This window comes from Anser brachyrhynchus (assembly GCF_964034855.1).
Source record: "Anser brachyrhynchus genome assembly, chromosome: 28".
Lineage (NCBI taxonomy): Eukaryota > Metazoa > Chordata > Aves > Anseriformes > Anatidae > Anser > Anser brachyrhynchus.
Window position 1 is genome coordinate 970,539 of NC_137721.1, and position 26,099 is coordinate 996,637.

Sequence of the window (26,099 nt, forward strand, 5' to 3'; positions counted from 1 at the left end):
GGGGCGGGCGAGGCCGGGCCGCGGGCGGGGGGCGGAGCCGGCCCCGGCGGCGCGTGCGCTCCGGGCGGCTGCGCCGCTTCCTCCCCCCCCGCGCCCGCGGCCGAGTGGTGGGGGCCGGAGCGGCGGGGGGCGGGGCCTCGCGAGCCGGCGCTGGAGGAGAGAGGGAGAGCGCGGCAAGATGGCGGCGGCGGGGCCCGAGCCGGGGGGCAGCGGCGGCGGCGGCCTGGGGGGTACGGAGCCGGGGCTTGGGCTTGGGCTGAGCCCCGCGGGGGCGAGGCGGGAGAGCCTCGGCTGGGGCCAGGCGGGAGGCGCGGGGCCGGGGCGGGCCGGGGCCCCGGGAGGGGCTGGGGGGTCACGGGCGGGGCCCGGGCCGGGCTGGGGCCGAGCCGCCGCCGATGGGGGGGCCGCGGGCGGGGGGGGAGCGCGCCCCCCCCCCTCCCCGCGCCGCTCCTCAGCCGCGTTCCCCGGGGCCAGCGGGGGCTGCGGGGGCGCCGTGTCCGTTCGGCTCCCGGGGGAGGTCGCGGGGCTCCGGCGGCTCCCCGGGAGGTTTCGCCGTCACGGCCGGGAGGCGGCGCGGGGCGGGCCGGGCCGGGGCGGCGGGGAGCTGGGGGCGGCGGGAGCCCCCTGGGCCGAGAAGCGGGGCGCGTTCGGTGCCTGGAGCTCGGCCCCCTCGCAGCGCTTCCCCCTGCGCTCTCCCCGCGTCCCGGCGGCGGCGGCCAGGGCCCCGCTCCCCCTCCGTGCTGACCCCGGGGCCGCCCCGTGCGGCTGGGTGCCGGGGCGATCTCCTGAGAGCCTCTTAGTTGGGGCTCGGCGAGATCCGTCCGTGTTCCCCGAGTCGTGGCAGGGAGCGCTGAGGGATTTCTGTTTCTCGGAACGCAGAGCGCTGAAGCTCCCTGGGCGCGGAGAAAGCGCTTGTCGCCCAGATCACAGCGTGGGGGGGGGGAAAAGAAAAGAAAGGCAGGGGAAGCCTTCGGGATGAGCCTCGGCTCGTTGGTGTTCTGCACCTGCTGCCCGCTACCCCGCTCTTGTGCAGAAGCGTTTGGGGGCCGCTTGCTGAGCCCCCCTGTAAGAGAACCGACTGCGATCGTTGCGGCAAAGCTGCTGAAGCGCTGCTCGGCCGTCTGCTGGCAGGGCCGCACGCAGGCGTCGGATTTTCTGCCTTCCGAGCTGTGTCCGTCCACCAGACAGTTTTGGAAATGGGTCTCTCGCATCCCCGCTTCGTCTTCGTTCAGCTCAGGAGCAGGCAGCGGAGCCGTAGTACCCGTTGGGCCCATAGAGCCGGTTCTGTGAGGAGGAACAGAGCGCTTGGATCTCTGCTGGCTACGGCAGCCGTGCTGCAGCTCAGGGCGAGGCCCTGGGGCCTTCCCTCGCCCTGCTGTGGGGCCTCCTTTCAGGACGCGAGCTGCCCCCTCTGCCTGTCCCCTGACCTGGGGAGGAGGAGCCGGCTCCAGAGGGCTTGCGGGGCACAGAGGGCGTCAAGAGCTTTACTTCGGAGAAAATATGCGAGTACACAAGTAAATCTCTTCTCCCTTCCTGCTGGAATAATTGCCATTGTTTGCTTTCCAGGTAGCTAGGTGTTGGCTAATGCGCATTTCCCACAGGATTCGAATCCTAATTATGAAAGAGCCTCTGCGTGACGTGTGCGATACGTGAAGGACGTTACCTTGGTCGATCCCTGGCGGTGCGGGCGCTGAGCCCTGGCGCCGTCTCGGGGAGACCTGGGGCCTCTCTGGGCGCTCGCCCCCTTCCCCGAGCTGGGCTGCTGCGGGCAGCGCCCGGGCTGGGGCTCGGCAGGTTCCTGGGAGCAGGGGCAGAGCTGGAGCGCAGAGGGGCGCGCAGCAGCACAGACCTGCGATGGGCAGCCCGCGGTGCAGCTCCCCGCCTGCAGGCTGGGCCTGGCTCGGCTGTTACCCGTGGTCCTGGCAGCGAGAGGCACTTGCCGGTCTGGCCGAGTGTGAGTTCTGTGTAACAACAGGGCCGTGAGCAAGCACCGGGCTGCAGAGGTAGCCAGGGCTTCTCTTTGCCGTCTCGCTTTGGCCTCGGGGCCATCGCGTGAAGCTCGCTGAGAGCTGGGGGAGCGGCTCTGCGGGCGGAGGGGGACGGTATTCGTGGGGATGCCCGCTCTGGACGCGAGGCTTTTCTCCACGGTAAACCTTAACCCATCTCAGGCCCCAGCAGGGCTTGTTGTCCGCCCTCAGTGGCACACGGCGTGGTTCGCCCTGGGGGCTGATTACTCAGCTACCGGCCTCTTCCAGCTGAAATAAAGGGGACGAGAACGGTTCCAAGTCCCACCCTTCCTCCTCCCATCCGCCCCCTGCTCCCCTCCTGCGGCCCTGCCCTGCTGCGTGCTCGACTCCCCGGGGAAACACCCAGGAGGATTTCTCATTTTGCTGCTTTCACTTTGAAGCAGCATGTGCCAAAAATGCTAATGTGGGATTTCAGTTGTTTGCTTCTTTGTGCCTTCGGTGCAGCGACTGCTTTATAATTACAGATCTGAGAGAGTTGAGAGTTCATTGTCACCCCGGCTTCAGGCCCCTCCCTGACATCCACAGACAAAAGAATCGCTCTCAAAATGGCTCAGCCACTTCTGTGGGCAGGAAAATCCTCCCGACACCTCTGCAGTGAGCTGAGAGCAGACTCCTGAGCCCGTGCTGGAGGTGTAACGCGCCCACGAAGCCTCGGCTCCCACCCTCTGATTCCTGCACGGGGGACAAAGCCTTCTTGGGCCCACCTCGCTGAGACCAAGCACGCGGGAGGAAAGATCGGTTTATTAAACAGAAACATCTGAATGGCTCATCATCCTCGAGCTTAAAATAGGATGTCAGATGACTTCGAGTCTTGTCTCTGTTGTAAAAGTCTCTTCTTCGCAAACGATAATGGAATCCGAGGAGGCCTCAGTGGGCGTCGAAGGTCGGCAGCGTGAGCTGGGTCCCGCTGTCACCGCCCCTGCTGGGAGCACACCGGTGGCTGTGGGAACTGCTCGTGGTGCCCCGGCACTGGGCAGAGCTGCCCCGTCTTCAAGATGGAGACAAAAGATTGCAGCTGAGAGAACAAAGATAAGCACTGGCTTGTCTGAATAATGACAAACGCGTCTCTTCCGACAGCTCATCCAGCGAGGCAGTGGCTAGAAAGCAAGTGAGAGCCGTGCGGTTTGGTGGGGGCACCGGTGACCTGTAGTGCCATTTCCTGAGCTGCGTCTGAATTTCCCTTTGGAAAGCAAAAGCTGCTTCTCCGTGTCGTTAAAGTGCCGCTGGCGCGGGTGCCCCGCGATGCAGAGAGCGACGAGAGGCGCGAGCCGCTCGCGTCCTTTCTCGGTCACCGTGTGAGCGCGGTGATTAAACGTGTTACCTCGCCACGTCCCCGCAGGCTCTGCCTTGTTTAAAACAGAGCTCCCGGGGCAGAGGGATCCCTTACGCCTGGCCTACATTTTATTCTCCTGGAAAACGAACGTTTGTCTTCCCCGACACCCGGCGCGCAGTGCAGCAGGCTGTGTTGCTCCCGGTGCCTTTGAGCGAGGCCCTCGGTGCTGCCCTGGGGCAGGGGCTGTTTCCGCAGCACCCCTCGGCAGTATTCGCAGGGTGAGCTGGAGAAGGACGGCTTTAGCGTTTGCTGTAAAGGTTTGTATCCCCAAAGTCGGCCTGACAGCCCTAAAGCTGCCTCTGGAATCCCCCAGCACCATGGAAAATCCAGCGACTCCGCGTTTCTCGTGTAGGTGCTGCTGTTGGGGAGCAGTTTAAGTTTCGAACCGTTGCAATGTTCTCGTGGAAAGGTGTCGTAATGCCGAGCTGCGAAACCGGTGGGCTCGGGCCAGCTGCGGGGTTGGTTTCCAGGTGGCAGAACCTGTGCCAGGGGGTCTCTGCTCCCTGCGGGCTGCGGGAAGGAGTTTCCAGCAGGTATTCCAGGGAACGTTCTTGTCCGAGGGCTCATCGACTCGCAGGTGCTAAACGCCTTCAGCAAGCACTGCAGCCTGCCCCGGAATGCGGCTGGGAAAGCTGAGATCTGTCACTCCTCCTCCCCTGGGATATTTTTGCTCTGAAGCATCAGGAAAAGCAATAAAGCGAGTACTCCGCAGTCCGGCAGCTCGCTGGGCTACGTTGGCGGTGCCGAGACGTCATCTGCGTCTGCTTCATTTCCAGCCCCTGTTCTGGGGGGAGCAGAAGGGCGCAGCTCAGGCCAGAGGGTTGGTGTTGGGCCAGGGACGGTGGGGGAGGAACGCGGAGGGGCCTGGAGCAGGTGGCGGATGCCTCTTGCTCCCTGCCCTTTTCTGCTGACGCCGTCGCAGCCCCAGGCCGTGGAACGGCGCGGCCGCTCTCCCATCGCTGTCCTGAGGACCGGTGGGAGCGCAGGGTGTTGGGGGCTGTCCTCCGCGGGGCACAGGAGCGAAGACCTCGTGAAGTCCCGAGGTCATCTGCCGGCCCTGCTCCGGTGGAGAGGTAACCTGCTGTCGGTCGAGACGGAGCCGTGCCTCCGTGCACCTTCAGAAGGGGTTTTGTTTGGCAGTGCTCCTGTTCCCACTCGCCTTTGGTCAAGCTGTGCCGGTGAGAAATGAAGGGAAATGGGTTTCTTCCCCGCCCCGGTGGCTTCTGCTGGGTTTGGATTAGCGCTCCCACACACTCGCTGCCATGAAGCGTGCCTGTGCCTGGGACTGCGGGGACAGCCGTGCCAGCCCCGATGGTGAAACACCGGGAGGATGTCAGCAGCCCCCGGGTGATGGGGAAAAGCCCCAGCCCCGTCCTTCTGGGGAGTTGTGCCCACCCCTGCCAGCCTGGGGCAGCGCGGAGGACAGAGCAGGCTGCTTTTTCATCGATTTCCAGCTTTGTCTCGGTCCCTATGAAGTGCTGGGGACCTTGCACCGTGCAGCTGGGGAGCTGGCCTGTGCGTGCGGAGGCCAGGGTTGGATTCTGCCCGGCCTCCTGGAGTAAAAAGCTGCTTCGTTGCTCCAGGTTGGGTATGCCGACCTCCCCAAAAAGCCTCCGGCAGTCTGCTGGCGAAGAGAGCTTGAGGACACATTTGCTGTTCCTGCAAAACAGCAAGAGGAGCCCAGATAAAATTACCGAAGTCTGCGTCTTCCATATCTGCCTGGGCTTCTTCCCAGCAAGTCCCCTGCTCGCTGCGGCGTCCACGTCAGCAGAATCGAGTAACTTCAGGAGCGCCCCGCGCCTCCATCAACAGGCTTGTGAAGCGAGCGGAGGGGAGGAAGGGAGACGCACGGATCCGGGGCAGTAACGTCGGCGGTGCGTGCGTCAGCGGGGGCTGCCGTCTGCGGACGGTGGCAGCAGAGACCCCCGACGAGGAGCCTGTGGGAGCTCTTTGTCTGGAGGCCGAGTTCACGAGCTCTCCCAATGCATTTGGTTTAATGTTCTTAACGTCGTTTATTGGAACAAACCTGTCGATGCAGAGAGTTTCAGAACATGCCTCACCGCTGGCCTTCTGGCCAAGCTCAAGAGCCTGCGAGTGTTTTGTTATCCCCGGGGGCCGTGCAGGCAGGGGCCGCTTCCAGCGCCGGCGGTCCCTGTGGGGCCTGCCCCGGGCCCCAGCTCGGGCCCGCCTGCTGCAGCTTTTCAGAGCAGCCCTCGCGGAGGTGGATGGGGCGCCGGGGCTCCTCCGGAGCCACGGGAGGGTTTTTGTCGTGCGTGGCTTCTGCAGGAAGGGGTCTCGGTCAGGAGCGAGGCGTTCTGCTTGTGGAGTTGGGATCTTAGCTAGGGAAAATAGGATTTCTTTTTGTGCTTTCGTGGGAAAAATATCTGCTTTCTTTGGGTAGCTGAAGTATCAGTTCCCTGTGTAACCTCTTTGTTTTTCCTTGTATAGATCTCAGCTTTTTGTGCTGCTCGGTGAAGTCATTTCGAAGAGGTAGACGGATTGCATAAAGCATGGTTTCCTCCTCTCCGGTAACCAGCAGCAAAATGCCACCTTACATAACTGTCTTGGCTTGCGAGGACTGACAGAACTTGGTGTTTTTCTCTAAACAAGCTCACAGGAAGGCTGCTCCCCCCTCGACCCAAGCTGCTGTTTACTGACACGTGCTGTAGAAGTGCTCTCCTGATGCCGTGGCGGCCCCGTGCCTCTGCGTGCGTGCCGGCAGCGCTGCTGCGGCCGGGTTCTCTGCTCTCAGCTCTTCCTGGCCTGTGCTTTGCAGAGAAGCAACCTCCCTGCCATGTCCGTTTGCGGTCCCGGGGGACTGATCCCGACAGGCTTTTTGGGGGTGGCAGGTGTAAATGTGCATCGGAGCATCCCAGAGCAGGCGGCGAGCCGTGGCGTGGGGCTGCTCTTCTGGTGCTCCCTGCTTTTGAGCACCCAGAGCGGTACCTTTCTGGGGAGAACCCGGCTTTTTTTTCCTAACTGCAGCCTCTCCCATGCTGGCTGTTTGCTGGGGTGAGACAAAACCCTAAAGTTAGCAGGAGGACGGAGGAGGAAAGGGAGTGCATGCCGGTGTGACGTGTCCTGGCGCTCGGCTGGCCCCGCTCAGGCGCTGGATAGCTGGGCTGATGATGTGTTTGGGTGTGCTAACGTTTCCACTTTTTATTTTCGTCTAAAACACAGCTAAAATTTGTCTGAGCGGCTCTGTTTAAAAATAGAGCCGAGCGGGTATTTGTCCTGGCTGTAGCAAATTAGCATGCTCATGTGCTAGACAAACGAGTGAAGTGTGAGTCTGACCCGTGTGCCTTGTTCCGTGCTCCGCTCAGCAAAGCGTTTGTCCAAACCGTTTGACGAGGTGCCATCATCACAGCTTCTGTTGAGCTTTTCTTCTAGTATTTATTCCCTGGATGTGTGAATATCTGGTCTGTTGCTGCTGAAAAGGCTCCCGGCAGCTAAGGCTGGAGGAGGGCAGACAGCCATCGCCTTGGCTTCGTTCCGCTTCTGGAAACGGCTCCAAGGAATGCTCGGAGACTGCCCGTAGGGATCGGCCCCACCGTCACGAGCGAGAGGAGAAGGAAACTTTTAGGGACGTAGTGAATTTGGGTTTGGACAGGACCAGCTAACCTTGCTCTGCTTCCTTCGTCTAGAATTAACTGCTCGGATCCCGTAACTGCTTGTGGTGCTGCTGGGGGTGAGCCAGGCGGGCTCTGGGACACGGGCTCTTTGAACCGAGGCTTGGTGTGCGTTCTCCTCTTAGCGCTTGCTTCGTGTGATGAAGGCAGCGTGGCAGAGATCTGCTGTGCTGCGGGTCCTCTGCTGAGGGAGCTGGAGTTAAATCCTGGTGGAATGCAGCCTCGCACGGATGATTAAATATTAACACAGCTAATCTCCAAGGTGATGAGGCTGGTGGTGCTGCTGCAGGATTGCTTGAATCTTGGGGCTTTTAGAGGTTTCAATTTACATAATTACAGATCCTTGTTTAAAACAGAAAAAAAGAAAAGGTGTAATTGCTGTTGAACAAGTGCTGTATCATAGTGCCCGGGATGTTTGCCCTATCCCTGCGTCCCGGCTGATCTTGGCAAGTTGCATGGTTGGACTCGGTGATCTTGAAGGTCTTTTCTGACCTAAATGATTCTGGTTTTAAGGCCAAAAGCCTTGAGGCATCGCAGTCTCCTGTGCTGGAAGGGGATGGAGCTGAGATCTGTTGGCTCCGGGCTAGGACAGGGGCTGAGTTCCACCTGCGGCGCGGGGCCGGGGCAGGAGGAGCTCCCGGCGCGGGGTGCCGCAGTGGGAGCGCTGGAGCCCGTCGGGACAAACCGCCGGGTCTTCAAAGGGAGAGCAGAGGTGGCAGGACAGCTGGGGCGGTCCTTCTGTGCTTGGCTTAATAAAACGCGTTTGTTGTGTTGTTTTTTTTTTCCTTGTTTGCTTGTTTAATATGTATTGAAATGAGAACTTTGATCGTTCGATAAAGGGGATCAGAAGGCTGCTGGATTTTGCTGTTAAGTGCCTCCGTTCCTTTTGCTGAAATGCAAATTCTGCTCGATGAAATGGCAGCGTGAGGCTGTCCGCAGCCGCGGAGGGGCTGTGCGGGCGGTGGGTGGGCGCAGAAGCGCCGCGAGGGCTGCGCGTGGCAGCGCTCAGCCTGGCAAAACAAGCGCGGGCAGCGTGGTGCCCTGGGAGGGGTGGGGGTACCGGCCCCAGGGGTGCTGGGGGCCCCGGGGGTGCTGGGGGCCCCAGGGGTGCTGGGGGCCCCAGGGGTGCTGGGGGCCCCAGGGGTGCTGGGGGCCCCAGGGGTGCTGGGGGCCGGCCAGGCCGAGCGGACGCCAGCCCGTCGCTGTGCTGCCGTGTGGGCACAGGCAGGGTCTGGGTGGGTGAGCAGTAAGAGGAACAGCATTTCCTTGTGGCTTGACAAAAACCCTCTCTGCTGTAAGGGGAGAAGCTGGGAAGAAATCAGACATGAGTCAGTGCTTTTCAGACGCCTGAAATCTCTGGAACCAAGGCGCCGTGTCTTTTTTTTTTTTTTTTGTGATGCGTGATAATGATTAACTCTTTCTGAGTTTGGCTTTGTTGTTTTGACAGGATCATCTACTTTCAAAAAATCGCTCACCCCTGAGGTAAGTTTCTGCTGGACAGACTGGCCAAGAGAATCACTTCTGAGGAAAGGCTCAAAATGCCCAATTTCAGACTTAAATAAGATTGCAGAGAGCAGACAAGTTAAGGGTAAGCCAGGCAGTGGTAAGTACAGTAAGCTGCAAATATGCATTTGGGAAATGAGAAGATCTCTCCTTACGAAGAGAATCTGCCCTTAAAAACCCAGCTTGGGACCGAGCAATTCTTGTGCTACCAAAACACCAAGTAGGTATCCTGCCAAGAGCAAGACATTCGGGTTGTTTTGACTGAGAAACACCAGTTAACAACAGCATGTGTTTAAACAGAAGAGAATGAGTCAAGCAAGTTCTTGGGGCGTGAATCAGAGCAGAATTCGAAGCCTTCCTAAGCTGTTTCCTCAAAGAATTAGCCTTACTGGCAAAAGCAGGGTGGCTGGCTGGGGTTGGGCCAAGCTCCCTCAGAGCTGATGGGTTTGTGATGATGGCGATTACAAAACAAAACCAAAAATTTCTTCCGTGGCTGAAAGCAGGCCCCTCGGGGTGGGCCTCAGGCAGGCAGGAGTCAGTCGGCTCCCGGGAGGCCTTCCAGCGCCGCTGCTGTTCCCGAGGCGGGCCTGGATGGGCCTGGGCCTTCAGCAGGGAGCGCGCACAGCTTCCGTCTCTGAGAACAGCAACACTGAGGACGGGCGGTTCTGGGCAGCCCCAGGCCTCGAAGAGATCGTAAACGCTTTGTTCTCACCATCTTTTACTCTGTTCCTAGATGCCAGGTTCTTCGGGACAGCCAGGCTCACAGACAATAAAAAAAGGGCACAGAGGAGTGGATTCCACAGGCGAGACTACCTATAAAAAGGTAGGTTAGCTCTTGCACAACTCACTTGGGTATTGCTGTTTTCCACAACACAAACGCCGCCCAGAACGGCAGCATCTAACGAGGTTCAGCGTTAGACGTTTGTGGTGGTCCCAGAAGAAGATCTGAAAGGGAGCACAGCCTTCCGAGCTGGAAAACCGAAGGACTGAATATGCACTTGTCAGGCAGCTTCTCCTGTAGCCTTCTAAAAGGGGAATTATTTTTAAACTTTGCCCATTAGCAAGGGCAAAGGCCTTCTTAGGCCTGCTTATTGGGTGCTTTCTATGCTCTTTGGGCACAATAGTTCCTACAGATCTTGTGACATTACCGGAATTTGCTTTACAAAGGGGAGATTGTTAGGAAATTTTCAAAAAGCCTGTAAATGTGGGTATTTTGTGGATGCTGCTTCCAGTTTGTTGGACTTCATCAGAATGGGCTTACTTTCTCTGAAGTAAGATTGGCTTCTAGGGGGTAGATTAAATAAGTAATGGCTTGATACGGTCATTCCATTTCTTTATGTAAGCGATACTTCTAGTCCAAAATCTCTAACCCAGATGCATTTGCAGCTCTTGTCAGGAATCAGAGTGGAAGGGAGGAACTCAAATGGTGCTTCTGCAGAAGGTGGCTTTTTTATAGTGCCCTTTTTGAAAGTGCTTACGTCTTCAAGTCTGGGATCTGGCTTCCAGTCTCCTGCAAATATGGACATAGAAAGTTAGATGGCAGTAGTAGGAGAGAAAAGTAGTAGCCAATGTAAAATGCTTGAAATGTTCCTTGTGAGTGTCTTAGAAACCTGGTAGGATGCTGCCTGGGATTTATCCGGGAATGAGACTAATGGACTGTCTGTCTTTTTTCAATCCTGTCCTTTTCCGTGGGTGGTAAGATGTTTTTTAAAATTCTTTGTCCTATAAAAGTGATTGTAAACACGCAGTGAGCTGCTCAGCTGATTTTGCTGACTAATAGAAGAGAAAAATACTTTTTCCTTGGCAACCTGGCCCCGTGGCTGTGTGTTCGCAAACAAGGCAGCAATGCAGAGAGACTGCCCTTGGAGTTCAAGCAGGACTAGGTGTGCTGAGATCTGTTTTCAAGCAACTTTAGCCTGGAGAGGGTAAGGAAGAGAAGTGGAATCAAATTCTTCTTCCTTCCCCAACTAATACTGAAGTAAATGGCAAATACAAGTAGGTAGCTGAGGTAGAAAAGGACATCGTCTTGATGGGAAGCTGGAGTTGCTGCAGGTTTATTGCTGTCTCTTCAGGTCACTGTAAGCAGATCTCTTGCAGCTGTGGTAGCAGAAAAACAGTTAAGTGGGAGAAATCATAGAGTCGTAGAATATCCCAAGTTGGAAGGGACCCCTAAAGATAACGAGTCCAACTCCTGGCACCACAAAGGTCTACCCAAAAATTCAGACCGCGTGACTAAGAGCACAGTCCAAATGCTTCTTAAACTCCAACAGGCTTGGTGCCATGACTGTGTCCCCAGGGAGCCTGCTCCAGTGCGCGACAACCCTCTCGGTGAAGAACCTCTTCCTGATAATGTCCCTCTTAATTTTGCAAGGCTTCATGGAAGATGTGTGTCTGGGGAAAAAAATTGAAATGTTCTTCTCCCAGGTCTGGTCTGGATGCTGAGCTGCTAAATGCTTTGATGTGCAATGATTTCTTGTGCAGAGGCCTGAGCTTTGTTTAGCTTGAGGGAAAAAAACACAAAGTAGTTGGGTCACGAGCCCTGAATCTTGTTCCCGGTTTGGTTGCTATATGTTTAAGCCAAGTGAAATGTCCATGAGCTGCTGGACACAGATCCAACTTGCACCTGTTCTGCAGCATCAACATTTCCAACAGGCATTACAGCAAAGTTCAGACCTCTGTGCTCCGGGAGCTGACAGGCCATATAACATGGGGGTGTTGAGCAGATCTCATCTGGGCTGTGCTGGGAAAAACAGCCCCTAGCCTGAGCTAGACTGAAGCACGTCTCAGTGGCCTGAGATGAGATCATGTGCTGTGCAGACAGAAGAGGACTCTTGATGTAAGTAGCTGTTACAAGAACACAGTCTGGCATTGTTCTCGGACAGCTCGTGCGCAGGACGCAGGAGTGAGATTCATGTCTTTGCTCCTTATTTTTAAGTGACAGTGAGCTGCTTAAGGTTAAAGAGCCATGACCCAGCAAGAGTCAGAGGAAGGAGGTAGCAGCAGATAGAAGTGTGCGTTGTGTGCTGGCCCTGCCTGCCTTGCCCTGTAGAAGACCTAAGTCTGCCCAAGCTGGGGAAGGGTAAACTTTGAACTGTGTTGCTCCACGACCTGGCAGACTAAGGTGACAAGATGTGTCTTTATTCATAGGGGAATGAGATAGACTTCCTGGGACAGACTTTCTCCTCTGACTGCAGGTTGTAGAGATGAGCACTGTGGGAGGAGGAAATGAAATTCAGTCTTCTGAAGGCCAGCTGGGTATTGAAAGTTCAAGTCCTTTTCAGCTCAGGTAGAGTGCAGCAGTTGAGCAGGATGTGGTCAGGGATGTAGAGGCGCTCCCAGGGGAGCGGGCTGTTCACTAGTTTGGCAGCAGCTTCAACATCCTGCCATCATGGCATGCTGGGGCCCGATCGTTCGTGCACCCTCTCTCTGGAGCAGGCTGCCGAAGGACAATGCAGCCGGAGCAACACTGGTCATTGGGAAAGAAATGAAGGAAGCTGTAACCAGCAGGAGTAAAACTACTCTAACTGGAACTAGTGGGTGTAAAATACCCCAGCTTAACAGCGCTGCTTTAAGTTTGGGGCTCCCATTTCTTTAACTCCTTTCATTCCCGTTTCTAGTCTGCTGCTTCGCGTTGCCTGACTCATTTTCTCCATCTCTCCAGACGACATCATCTGCCTTGAAAGGTGCCATTCAGCTGGGCATTACACACACAGTTGGAAGCTTGAGCACCAAACCCGAAAGAGATGTTCTCATGCAAGATTTCTACGTAGTAGAAAGTATTTTCTTCCCAAGGTCAGTGTTTGCTTTCTCTTCTATGTTGTGCTTTGGTAGTGAGTAGCAGCACTAGTTCCTAGCCCTACTTGCATGTTAGGAAGCAGCACCAAACCCGGGCAGTTGATTTCAGGAGTGAGCACAGGTCTCCTGAGCAGAGCTGCACCATGTACTGCTTATGGACCAGCTCTGCCTCCTGCCTGTGACCTCCTGTCTCTGAAGAGGCCCGGCTGTTCCCCAGATGTGAGCACCTTTGCTCTTGTGAACAGCTGCAGGCTTGCTGTTGGGCGTGCATCCTTGTGTCCCTCCTGGGTGGGTGCTTTTTAGCCCTTGAGTGTGTTAGAGGCAGCCAGCCAGTGGGTGGTTGCTTTTTGGGTAGTCTCTTAAGAAACCTGACAAATGCAAATACCTGTATGCCCTTCTGTCCTTGATCAGTGAAGGGAGCAACCTGACCCCGGCTCATCACTACAATGATTTTCGGTTCAAAACCTATGCTCCAGTGGCCTTTCGTTATTTCCGGGAGCTGTTTGGGATCCGACCTGATGACTATCTGGTAAGGTGTTGGTTGTACCAGGTTCCCATTTGTTGCATGCTCTGTGATGGGTGTTTGCCCTCGTTCCCCTCCTCAGAGCTGTGCAGTGCTCTGTAGGCACAGCACTGGATGCTGTCTGTGACCCTGGGGTTTGGCTCTGTTGATCTGGAAAAGGAAGAGCCTGTGCACTGAAGTTTCCCGTTGATGTCTCTTTCACCTCTGCTTTTTTCATCTTGTCCTCCTCAGTACTCGCTCTGTAGTGAGCCACTCATCGAGCTTTCTAACTCCGGGGCCAGCGGATCCCTCTTCTACGTATCCAGTGACGATGAGTTTATCATCAAAACAGTTCAGCACAAAGAGGCTGAGTTCTTGCAGAAGCTGCTGCCTGGCTACTATATGGTAAGGCACTTGGGCAAGGCTTTCATTGGAAGCTAGGGAAGTGTCCCCCATGTGTACAAACGTGACAGAAAATGCTACATACTGCCCGGTAGATGCAAGTGGAGGTTTGATCTGTGCCTCAGCTGACTGACAGCTTTTGTCTCAACTGTCCAGAGGCAAAGACAGTCACTGAAGGACACGAACTGCCTGGGTATCGCAAGACTAGGATAGGAGTCTTGCATTGCACTTAGTGACTTGGGTGGTTGTAGAACATTGCAGGCTGCGTTGTGACCAGCTGTGAACTGCTGTGAGCTCTCCTTTCTGCACAGTGTTACGCCAATGGTACTCTGTCTTGCAAAGATGTACTTATGTTTCCCTTCCCAGAATTGTGCTTGGTTTCGTCTGCAAAGCTGAAGTATTTCGCTGAAGAACTCTGATTTTAGGTTTCTATATATGGAAGCAGCAGTATTGGGAGTAAAGGCGTGTTAATTTTATGAAAGCAGTTACAGGAAAAAAAGGCTTTTTTAGTTTGGAGCGAAATCGGATCCCACCCTGAAGCGTGATATGTGTGTGATCTGACTGCTTCATGTCTTTTTACAGCCTGACCTTTTCAAGCCACCTCTGTAAAGGGGAATTTAGCCATGAGACAGTCCTGCCTTACAGAAGTGCCTTAGGACTATAGGGGCCATTAGCTGAATTCTCTAAACTGCTTCTGAACCCACAAATACTTTTGCTCTGATTATACTCAAAAGCACATTGTTTTTCTTCAAAATTCTGTCTAATGTCTTCTGTAGCCACGACAGTTTAGATCTGTTTGTCCTGATGTACTTAGCTTGACCTAAGTGCCAAATTTAAAATGGATAAGCACAAGATCATCCTTTGCCCTGCGGCCTCCCCAGCTTAGCTTCTGTGTGAGTGAGCAGCAAATTCCTTTTGCGTTTACAAGCTTTATCTGACCCATTCAGCTTTGCAAAGGGGTTATTAACAGCAGGCATCACCCATCTGTTCCCCATGCTCACCTGCCCATGTCTCTTAACTTCTTTGGTGATTGCTTTGAATCGTTGCCATTTCCATTTCAGCTTAGAAGCACAGGAAGGAGCAAATAACTCCTCTGAATAGCATGTGAATAACCAGGATGGCTTTGAAGGTATTTCTGTGTTTTTGGCACTTTAGAACTTGAACCAGAACCCAAGGACGCTGCTGCCAAAGTTTTATGGCTTGTACTGTGTCCAAGCCGGGGGCAAAAACATTCGGATTGTTGTGATGAACAACCTTCTGCCACGCTCTGTGAAAATGCACCTGAAATACGACCTGAAGGGCTCCACCTACAAACGTCGAGCATCCCAGAAGGAACGGGAGAAGGTCTTCCCGACATACAAGGACTTGGATTTTATGCAGGACATCCCTGATGGCCTCTTCTTAGACTCAGACATGTATAACGCTCTGTGCAAAACGTTACAGAGAGACTGTTTGGTAAGTGGAGGGGTGAAGAGTAGTATGGAGAGATCTTTCCTTTCTCTGGGCCTTTTCAATGAAAAATGGGGTGGCAGCTGTCATTCTCGTAGCGTCTACCAGGGGTGTTGACTAGAGAACCTGTTTTTTCCTGGTGGTGTGGACAAGAAGACCGGGACCCCAGTTGCACACAGCTCTGTGTGTAGAGGCAGAGGAAAGAAGCAGTGTCTCCTCTCCCTCTGGCAAGGTTCCACTGTGGAGCAGGGCAGGATCTGGGGAGAGGGGCAGGAGACCTGACTGAGCCTGGGCTCAAGTGAGCTGCCTCTGAGCAGTGATGCAGAAATCGGTGATATCCCCTGGTTTTGGTCCCTTTCTGCATAGGAGGAGTACCAGTGCCTTTCCTGTAACTCCCTTTGGCATCTGTAGATGAGCTGACTGTGCACAAGCTGTGGATTAAAAGTCATCCCCTCTGTACGCTCAGGGCTCTAGGCAGAAATGCTGACTGCACTGTTGCAAATGTCTGCTCTGACAGTTTCCCTGGGCTTGCAGTACTGAACGAGCCTTCGTTGACTTTCTGCCCAGGTCCTGCAGAGTTTTAAAATCATGGATTATAGCTTGCTTGTGGCAATCCATAACATTGATCTGGCACAGAGAGAGCATGCGTTGGCAGATGGGACATCTCAGGCCGACACGCGGCGACCCGCTGCCCAGAAGGCCCTCTACTCTACAGCCATGGAATCCATCCAAGGAGAGGCCCGGCGAGGTGGCACCATAGAGACAGATGACCAGTAAGTTCATGTCGGTGTTGTTTCTCACTGAAGTACCGCGAAGAGCGAGGGGTAAAATCCAAGCTTGGCTAATGGAGACTTAATTTATACGCAGACTGGGCTATATAGGATTGCTGGACAGAGAATTCTCAATATCAAATCTTCTTGTGCTTTTAGCTTTGGCTTTGACTTCCCTTCCTTAATGTGCAAAAGATCTTTTGGCCTTCCAGGTGGCTTTGAGAGTTCTCTGCTCACCAGTTTTTGGCAGCTTCAGATAGCTGTATCCGTCTGTCTCCAAGAGGCATAGTGATTGCTTTGTTAGATCAGACTAACAGCCCATAAAGTCCAGCTGCCATCTTCAGTATGGATGGTGGTAGATGCTCTTTACGGTTGCTTGGTCTCTTCTCATGAAGGAGTGGGGATTAATCCTCATCCTCAGTAAGACTGGCATACAGGCAGGAAAGGGGTCAGTTCTCAGGAGGTTTAGTGAACTTACTGAAATGGTGTTTTGCTCTGATTCGTTTTCCCCAATTTGTTAGCTGAACAGGAGGAGCCTCCTGCATGTTGATGCTTGTTAAATAGTTCGCATAATACTCAGCCCACGCCAGGCAGCCTGAGAGAGGCAGTGGGGTGTGAGAACACCCTGTTTCATGTTTGCTCTGTCCTCTTCTAGGATGGGAGGCATTCCAGCCCGTAATGCCAAGGGGGAGAGACTGCTCCTTTACATTGGCATCATCGATGTGCTGCAGTCCTACAGGTAAGAAACACTGAGTAACGGCTGTGTATCACCCAAGAGTGAAAATCACTTTATGGCATTGTCTGTCCCTGCTTGTTTGTCAAGATTGGCTTTCAAGAAAAAAGACGTGGTTTGTTAACCACCTTCATGTCTTTTTATTTTCTTGAAGTTGGGCTTTTGGGGATCGATTTCCAGGTCTTGTTTACCATGCTTACTTCATGTTCCCAGAATGGATTTACTCTCATGAAGTTTTTTTTTTGTATGCTGTGGTTGTTGTGCACAGGCACCACGCAGGAAGTGGCGAGGAAAAAACAAGTGGTGGCTTAAAATGGCCATAACCACTTCTCCCTATGAAAGTAAAAATAGGTGTAAGGCTTACCTTCTATTTATATTCAATACAATATACAGGAAGTTACATACATACAGAGTCTGTTAAAAGTCATAGCAAGTTAACTGTCCGTGTTAATTATGCCTGTGAAACTCTCCACTTGCCCCCCAACTCTGCCCCGAAACACTGAAGCTGCGGTTTCACAAGGTGTGAGGTGCTGCTCTAAGAGCTCTGAGGGCCCAGGTCTTGCTCTGCTACAGCTGTCCTGATGGCCCGGCGCTAGTTCTCTTGTCTTATGCCGACTCTGGTGCTTTCTGAACCCTCCCTCAGGGTCACTCCGTTCACTCACCCTGCAAAGACTCTGCTGAATTAGGGAGCGGAGTCACCTCTGGGACAGATGCAGTGAGGAAAGCTGTTGTGAAGGAAGCCTGGGACTGTACAGCAGGGACAGGAAAGCAGTGCGGGACAGTGAACTGCTCAGTCGGCCCCGGCATCTGCGGAGTGGGACAAAGAAGAGAATCTAAAGCCAGCTAGTCAGTTGTTTGGGGTGTTTGACACGGCTGTCAAAAGGCAGGCTCAGTAATGAGTGAGCATTATATCGTACGTGGATAGGTTTGAAAATTGTTCTTAATTATTTCCCTTTCCAGATTTGTCAAGAAGCTAGAGCATTCTTGGAAGGCCCTTGTACATGATGGGGTAAGGAGTAAAAATTTCCACTGTTTCATTTGTTTTGCAATAATACCGGCTCACTGCGCACAGGATCCTGGTTTTCTAAGGAGCACGTGTATTTGCCTTTTAAAATAAAAGTAGTATTTTCTAGGTAGCGTCAGATTTGTTGATGCTTTTCACCAACTTATTTCTTAACAAATATCGATTGCTTTGTATGTAATGCAAAACTCTATCTAATCTGTTTCTCACAGCTCTCTTGTCACTGTGAGAACCCCTGACTGTTCCTTGTCCAATGTAGCATGTGTCAAGGTTAGCAGTGGGAAAGAAGCTCGTGTTAACTGTAATCCCTTACTAATTAAGATTCACGTGTTAACGTTTATCCCTTTTAGGACACTGTGTCTGTGCACAGACCCAGCTTCTATGCCGAAAGATTCCAACGGTTCATGTGCAACACAGCATTCAAGAAAATACCATGTAAGTACCTCTGTGCAGGCGTACCCCTGGCAATTGCCATTGTTTCTGGCTTCTTGCTCAGCAGCTGTGGTTTGGGAAGGTGAATGACAGCATGTAAGACCTTTAGGAAGGTCTGTGCTTTGCTGTGTCACCTCTTTCTTCCACGTAGATTGTTCTTGCCTCACAAATGTGAGGAGCTGTTTCTTCCATCAAAATGTTCCTTCAGAGCACAGCCCTTGTTCCACTCTCTGTCACTGGAAAGTTGCTGTGTCAGGTCTTTTATTCCTTCCTGAGTACTGTGTGTTACTAAAGTGCTGCCTCGTTCTTTGTCTTTAAGTAAAGCCATCCCCTTCTAAGAAGAGCCGGTCTGGCACCGCAGTTCCTCGTCGAAGCTGTCAAGGAGGAGTGCCTTTCCAGTCACACATGTCATGTGAGACAAAAGCACAAGTAACGACAGAGGTGGATGTAGAGCAAGGTTGGTACCTGGGTGCAAAAAAAAAAAAACCCTAGCGAAGTTCTTTTTCAGCTTGTATTTCTCTAATCAAAGCTTTCTGCCTCCTGAGCTGTGCAAGACACCTCTGTGTGGTTTTGCAGTCCTGCCAGGGGCAGGGTCTGTTTCCTGGGCTCATTGGTGCCAGAAACTGGGCTGAGGCTCTATGGCAGTCTCAGGTGTCTGGTCTCTTCCCAACAGCACATGCCATGGGATTTAGGTCAGTTGGGCTAGGCAGGCCTGTGGAGCGTCAGACTCCAAGCAGAGAACTGAAGGCAGGGCTGGTTTTTCAGTGCTCATATGTCCTAGATGTCTCGGATGGGATCCAGCTCAGATCCTGTCCCGTGGCTAGTGTGTTCTGGTGATGGAACAGTCTGTGCTTCAACTCAGGTTCCCACCTTGGTCGTCCAGATCTCCTGCCCAGGACTCTGCCAGTAGATGAAGCTAACAGCGATTCCGTCGCAACAACCCTGTCCACTTCTTCCTTGGGCAGCGGAGGCCTCAACTCGCCCGCAAACAGGTAAGGCTCTCGCTGTTCCAGTGCATGGCGGGCCGGCAGCTCCTGTGAGTCAGATTCGTGAGCCACAGGAGGGCTCTGTGCTGCGTTGTGGTGCTCAGTTTTTTGGCATGTTTGCGGAAGTACCCGTCGAGTGGTCCTTCTGTGGTGATGAGCAAGTTCAGTTCTGTCAGTTCAAGCATGCTGGGGGGGAGCATTTTGTCACCGTTCCTGCGTGCAGTTTTTTGCAGATGACGTGATCCTGCATCTCCTGCTTGGGCTGTGCAGGGGGTCCCAGGGGCTTTTAGTTCCTTGTGCGTTCTGTGTTTCATGGCTTTGTTCTGGAGTTGAGATAACTGTGCTAGTTAAAGTGAGTTGGTGGAAGTGGCACTGCCAAAATGTACTTGAAGAACACAAACGTGGCGATGGATGGTGCTGAAAGTGACCTACCTGCCTTGCTGTGCTTCTCAGAGGGTTGGGCTCTCTCGCCACTTAGTGATTTGGAGAGCGTGGAGCTCCTACAGCTCCTGAGGAAAGGAGGCTGCAGGGATGTGTGCAGGCACAGTGCAAAATACCTCAGGAGCTGAAGTGCATGGAGAGCTGTGAGGGAGAGGATGGCTGCCTTTGAATGTTTCGTTCGTTGCTGAAGTGGTAAGACTTGAAGAGTACGAGGAGGAGCTGTGGTCAGAGAACGATCCCTTTCACAGAAGTTTTTCTGAGGTGTTAACTTCTCTTCCTTGGAAGCGATCATAAACCGTCTTCATCATTCCTGACGTATTGTCCTGCATCGTGGCGCTGAGCGAAGTGCCTGCTCTGTCCTGAGCTGCAGGAGAACAAGATCCAATTGTAATTAACACCTTTTATTCCCTCTGTAAAACCTGGAAACTTCTCATCAGGGATCCGAAACCAGAGCTGCTCCTTTCCAGTACATCAGCATGCCTGAGGCGTTCTTTTTACTTAACTGCAGGTCTCTCTCCTTCAATCTCTACGTAGGTCAGTGGGCGTACAAGTGCATAAAGCTGACAGCTCAGCAAAGGATTTGACTAGAGCAGCTACCGGCATCTTCTTGCCTAGGTGAGGGGAGGAACCAGACTGCCTGAAACCTTTTGTCTGGAGGGTGTGTTCAGAGAGACTGACCTGGAGATTTGGCCTGGTGCTGTTTGCTGGCCAGTGGCTACGGTTTCTGTATGATTTGCTCCTAAAACACGGCACTGCAGCAGGGTGGGTCCCCGTGCAAAGACTCGGCCATCCTCGGCGTGCCTGTGAGGCTCAGTGGTAAAACCTCTCAAGACGGTGTCCTCCTTGCAGCACGTGGCTCTGATGCTGTTCGTGGTCAAAACGCAGGGTCTGGTGTGCAGGATCAGACCTGCTGCTCCAAGCCCGATCTGTGTGTTTGCCCCAGTGCCTCTGGGGCCAAGTACACCACTTACCGTACCCTGCAGGCACTCGGGCATGTGCTTGCTTACTCTTTGCCAGCAAAAAAAACCGTGTCAGCAGGCAGAGGTACTGAAATCAAGGACAGGGAACAGGCTAATGTTTTCTCCCACGTGGGATCTTTAGGGCCTTAGGCTCTGTGAGCTCCCCACATTGAGCCTGTTGTCAGAGGCTTAAATCCACTTGTGTGATTGTGGGAGAGCTGTAAAGCTCTGCAAACCCTGAAAAGGATGGAAGCAATTTGTGAATTATTGATTTTTTTAACGAGGTAACCTGTTGAAAGGGTTTAAAAATGAATTTTCCCTCTCTACGGATTCAGCTGATCTAGTGGGGTGTTTGCCGCTCTTTGGGGAGGCAACCCCTTAAATCCCTGCCCTGTGCGAAGGGGAGGCAGCCCGCCTGAAGGAGCGGGTGCGGGGGGCAGGCAGGATCCTGCCTGCTCGGGGAGCCGCCTTTAAGGAGGAGCTCAGCCTTCTCGTGGGCGCTCCAGTCTCGGGCTGTTTCGCAGCACAGCCTCGTGTCCGCCCCGGTGCTGTGGCCACGTGCACCCGTTTGCTGCGCGCAGCCTGTGCGGGAGGCGTGCCCTTCGGGGTGGCATCAACGGGAGCGCGCGGGCGTGGGTGCCCCAGGGTGGAGGGCCGGGCCGGGCTGCGTGGTGCTGCTGGAGCTGGCTTTCCCTGCCCAGCTGCCTGGGCTGGGCCCAGTTAGTGACTGGTCCAGCACCGCCACCCTGCTGCTGGTGATGAGTGCCTGCTGGCAGCAAACCCCAAAGCTGCAGAGGAGGGTGTGACGCTGAACAAGGGAGGAGGACTTCCTTCGGTATGCGGGGATCCATGAGCAGCCTGTTCTGGTTCTGGGAAGGGCCGGTGGGCTGGGACCGCCCTGCTCCAGCCCAGCTCTGGCATTTAAGCTCTGGCAGAGGCATCCCGGTGTGTGAGCTTAACCGCCACGTGCCGCTGTGAGCATCAGCTGCTGACCCGCATCCGCAGCAAGGAGTTCCAGGGGTTGTTGGTCTGTTTTAGAGGGGCTCTTTATTCTCCTGAGCACTGCGATTGATCCCGCTGCCTAGGGCTAATAAGACAAGCCTTGGGGGCCATATGCGCTGCAACTGACGCTGGTCATCCTTGCCTCTAATGTCTGCCTGGGTCAGAAACAGAGAGTCGCCAGGTAGAGCGCCCCAGGGGAACTGAAGTCAGAGCAGCTCAGAGTAACCGGGCACATAGGTGAGCCTGACCAGGCAGGGAGGTGGAGTTCTGCATTCCTGCTGAGGATGACTGGTGTCACGGGTGAGAGGTGTTATCGATGCACGGGTGTTTGTGTGGAGTGCTGTGCCCTGATGACTGGGCAGCTCGATGCTTCTGTACTCTGGCAGCAGGCAGTGGAATCCCACCGAGGAAGGCAGGCTTCGCCAAGCCCTGCGTGATACTTGCAGGAGGCACTCCTAAAGCCTTCAGTCGCCAGGAGAGCCGGGCCTGCTAAGTGAAATACGCCTTCACAGACCGACTGCTGCCTGCGTGTTTCCCAGGGATGGAGAAAGCTGTGGTCACCATGCCCTTAGTGGGAAAGGGCTCGAGACCCCGGCTGGGAGCTGGAGTTCCTTGGCCAGGTGGTTGTGGCCGTTCAGCTGTGCAGGTTCATGAAAGAAGTGGGGAGATAACGAGGGATATCGGACTCTAGTGAGTGTTGTTCCAGGGCACACACACACACCCCCTGCCCCTTTTCTCTGTGCACTGTCCTGACAGGCACTGTGTGCGCATGTGGTGCATCCTGCAGGCACGACGTAGCTCGCAGTCGTTGCGTAAGAGGTTTGCCAGGGGCTCTTTCAAATAAAGGTGCCTCTGCCTGCAGAGGCTGGGGCTTGCTGTTCTCTGGTGCTTTGTGGATGCTTTGACCCTGGCCTGTTTCCGCCCAGGACCATTTTCATGTTGATGAGGTGCTTGAGGACTTGTGTGAAGAAGTGCTGACACAAAGTGCTTGTTCCTGATGTATGAAGTCACCTGGATGGGGGGGGGGTTGATTTTCTAGGTGTTGTTTCAGGTGCCTGGCCCTGCAAGGATCGTGTTGCCTGTGACTCTGTACTAAACCTGCCTAACAAAGCCTTTGTGACGTGCTGGGATGTTCCGCTGTGCTGGGTGCAGCAGGGCAACCAAGAAATGTGACTTATTGACAGCTCATTCTTAAAAACTGCTTTACAGGTCTCCCCCTTCTGTTTTCCCAGCGGCTCCCCAGGGCCTTCAATACCCGAGCACTCCTCAGAACTGAGGGAACAGTTCGAAGACCTGCAGGAGACGGAGATAAGCTTTGTGAGTACTGCGCTTCCGAGGAGGAAGCGAGCAGGTCTGTAGGTGGGTGGACAATGACAGGCTACGTGGCTCTAGTTCTGCTGTTCCCCAGAGGTGCTGGGAGCGCAGGCCTGGAGCTGGGTGGGTGAGAAGCAACCGGAGCAGGAAACACGTGGTCATTCTCCTCTGGTATGTGAAGGCTCGGTCTGCCTTGTGCTAGGCACTGTTCGTCCTCTTAGTGATAATCTGCTACCCCCAAAGCCTTACGCTAGATGAAGTGGGAGGCAAAGCAGAGACATTCCTCTTTTCCAAGGGCCAAGAGCGGGTTGGGTGGCAGAGATGAAAGTGGGTGAAGCTGACCCAGACCCACTTTGCTGTCCTGGCGGAGGAGGACATACTCACAGCCCCTCCTGTGTTAGTGTAAGGCATTGGTTCGGGAGAGCCTGACCACGAGTGAGCTCAGCATCCCCATTTGCTTTGCTTCTCCCAGGGTGGAGAAAGTTCAGGAGACCAGTCAGGAAACTTCTGCTGCTCTTCCTCAACATATCCCCTCTTTTCTCTTTTCAGTGAGGCACCATCGAGGCCGTTGCGATGGAAGCAGATGGTTCTGTGCTCTGCGTGGTCTGTGGAGTCTGACAAACGTTCAGCCCCTGTTGCTGACTTTTTTTTTTTTTTTTTAAGAAATTTTATCTGGACTGAAACCTAAAAGCTGGAAGGCTGGGTTACACATAGTGAGGTAGTGTTATACGAGACCGGGCCAGCACAGCTGAGCCTCAGGATGCCTGAAGTCTCCTTACTGCAGAGCGCATCAGGTGCCACTGTGTCCCCACTGTCCTCCTTGCTTTTGAAGCCTGGCAGGAGCAGAGCAGGCTGTTGGGAGGAGGAGGAACTGCTCCACGTGGGCTGAAGGCCTCTGGAAAAGGGATCTGACTTTCAGGGAGTTATCTACTTGTGATGCCAACACCACAAACCTTGCAAGAACAGGCAACTCTTCAGAGTTCTGGGGGGAAACGGGCATTAGAAGCTCAGTGGGGCAGTTTGCGACAGAGCAGTGTGGTTTTATTTTGTATTTTAAACGAGTTTTTAATTTAAAAGTTTCCTTGAATTCAGTCATATCACTTCTTTTTAGTAGTCCTGCAGTATAGTCATTCTTTTTTAATAAATAAGCTTCTCAGTATTCCACCAGAAAATACCCCGGGCGAGCGGCAGCGAGGGGCGCTGCCCACAAGGAGCCCTCTCCCCAGTACCTGCTCCCGGTGGCAGTAGTCTCCTGAGACAGCGAGGTGGAGAGCAGGGGAGCTCTGTTGTGCTCCTTAGCTTGGAGGATTTTGAAGATGCAAAGCTTTTGAGATGTCAGGGAGGTTTCGGATTGCTTTGTCCCTTGTTTTTGAAATGAGTGTCTTTGTCCCTGCCACGTTTCCTTCCCCACAAAGTAACTAATGGAGGGAGATCTTTGTAACGGGCACACTTTTTTTAAAGCCTTCAGTATTTCTTAAGCAAATGGACCAAACCTAGCCTGCTCGGTTCCCTTCCCTGCCCTCCAGCCTGCTGTTACGTTCTGTTGTGGGCACCGCTGGCAAAACTTACAGTTTTTATAGCTCGGCGGCTCCCTTTTGATATCTCGGCCTGCACCCTAGCCAGCCTTGCAGAACCGTGTTTGGCACCGATGCTCTCGATGGCTCAAGGTTGAGATACCTACCGAAATGGCTGCCTGCTGTGTGCGCTGAGACAGACGTCTGCCTCCACAAAAGCACGGTGCATTTCGAGTCCCATTTAAAGAAAAAAAAAAAAAGCTGAAGGGAGGCCTGGTTCTGTTGTGGCCGCTCCCCCTGTGCAGGAGGCTGTGGCGACGCCTCCCTGGCACGGGCTGCAGACACTTACTAGAGATCTCAGAGATGTTGGACTGATCTTTATTTTCACTAAATGCTTTTTTAGGAAATGAAGTGACTCTTCCCCATGTTCCTGGTGGGTTAGAATCCTCTGTTCTTTTTTATATATTAAAAAAAAAGTAATTTAAAGTTTGCCCTTGCAGCAGTGCAAGGGGTTTCTATGCTAACTAGCAATGATTGCTAAGGAAACCAAGAATGTAGTGGTGTAGAAGGGGATGTTTTTAGTTGATGTTTCAGAGCCAAGTCTCTTCCCACCTTCCACTTCAAGCTTTTAATTAAAGTGGATGTGACGCAAGCTGATATTTTTTAAGAAAAAACTTCTTTTTAAAAATTTTTTTTGAAAGACCAAGTGGAATGGCCTTACTCCGGGTGTTCCGGATCCAGAGGGGTTTGCTGGAGTGTGAGAACAGCCTCTGTTCGGAAGCTGGCTGTTGGGTTCTCAAGGGCTCTCAAACCTCTCAACACCAATCATCGTCCCAGCGAGACCTGTGGGTGGGAGAAGAGATCAGCTCCGGGACACCTCGGGTGGATCTTCCTTTCTCCCTCCCTGTTACCTCTGACTCTACCCCGCAGGTTACACTTTATAGCTGAAATAACTGTCTATATTAGACACTGTTTCTTACCTTCCCTCTTAACTCATTTTTTTTTTTTTTTACCAGGAGGGAAGAAAACTAAGTCTCAATTTTTTCATGATTTAATATTTATGAACTTGTATTTAAGTGTTTTACTTTTTTTTCTCCTGGGGATAGTTATTCAGTGAGTAGGGAGATGGGGGTGGGGGGTGGCATTTATATATGGGAACTATCAACCTCTGCTTTGTAATGGGTTTTCAGAATAACTGCTATTGTTATTTTTTTTGCGATAGAAAGTGGCAGGCAACTGCTTTTGTCTTTTAAAAACCTCGCGTGGCTTTTCTCTGGCGGGGAAGGGGGCTTTGGGTCTTACAAGGGGGCAAGAGCAGGGAGCAGCTGGGACAACCGCCCAGGCCCCTGCCGCCACCACCTCCGGGTGCCAGCTGATGGATCCCAGGCTCTCCTGTCCTGCTCGCCGTCGGTTCTGGCATCGCCACTGGCACCGCTTCGCCGCCCGCATCCAGCTGCGAGGGCCTGGACCTGTCCCCATGGAGCAGCTCGTGCCGTGTTGTGGACATTGTCATGTTGCCCGTGTACCATTTTGTTGTCATCGGCTGTTTGTGGATACCTACAGCCCTGCTGCCCTGCGTGGCAGCAAAATACAGCGTGTGCTCCTGAACCAGCCTGCCTCTGCGCCTGCTTTCTGTGCGGCCGGGGCGGGCAGGGAGGGTGGCGGTGGCCAAGGGGCCCGCAGCACGTGGGGCTTTGTCTCCGTCTGTAATGCCGGAGCCTGTCCTGAGGAGCCCCGTACCCCAGAGGCCCTAGGGGAAGTCGGAATAAAGGAGTTTGCCTCGGCTGGTGAGGGCTGGGTTAAGGACCCATTAAGCAAGCCGGACGGCCGTAAGGCCACGGGTCCTGCTGGGATGCAGCGGTGGGTGCTGAGGGAGCTGGTGGAAGTCACTGCTAGGCCACTCTCCGTCATCTTTGGTAAGTCGTGGGGAATCGGAGAGGTGCCTGAGGCCTGGAGGAAAGCAAACGTCACTCCAGTCTCCAAAAAGGGCAAGAAAGAGGACCTGGGTAACTACAGACCGGTCAGCCTCACCTCCGTCCCCGGTAAGGTGACGGGACAACTTATCCTTGGCGTTGTCTCCAGGCCTATCAAGGATAAAAGGGTCATTAGGGGCAGTCAACACGGCTTCAGCGAGGGGAAGGTGCGCTTGACCAACCTGGTAGCCTTTTATGAGGATATCACTGGATGGATAGAGGAGGGAAAGGCGGTGGATGTGGTGTGTCTTGATTTCAATAAAGCCCTTGACACCGTCTCCCACTGCATCCTCGCAGTGTGGTCCGGGCGCTTG

At 53.9% G+C, this 26,099-nt stretch overlaps 1 protein-coding gene across 3 annotated transcripts; it reads left to right on the forward strand.

Annotated features, from left to right (window-relative positions):
- The first annotated feature begins 90 nt into the window (after positions 1-90).
- PIP5K1A (phosphatidylinositol-4-phosphate 5-kinase type 1 alpha) lies at positions 91-25,420 on the forward strand. 3 transcript variants are annotated; one of them, XM_080569966.1, is made up of 16 exons: positions 91-230; positions 8,437-8,471; positions 9,226-9,315; positions 12,154-12,284; positions 12,699-12,816; positions 13,042-13,194; positions 14,347-14,646; positions 15,208-15,413; positions 16,066-16,149; positions 17,104-17,152; positions 17,515-17,599; positions 17,916-18,053; positions 18,459-18,588; positions 19,558-19,638; positions 22,217-22,301; positions 22,848-25,420. In XM_080569966.1, the coding sequence occupies exons 1-16, from the start codon at positions 179-181 to the stop codon at positions 22,848-22,850; spliced, it is 1,740 nt and encodes a 579-aa protein (XP_080426092.1). In that variant the 5' UTR covers positions 91-178; the 3' UTR covers positions 22,851-25,420. The 3 variants fall into 3 exon arrangements, with proteins under 3 accessions (XP_080426092.1, XP_080426091.1, XP_080426090.1); XM_080569965.1 differs by lacking the exon at positions 19,558-19,638 and having other exon boundaries at positions 99-230; positions 22,194-22,301; XM_080569964.1 differs by lacking the exon at positions 19,558-19,638 and having other exon boundaries at positions 101-230.
- Positions 25,421-26,099: the final 679 nt, after the last annotated feature.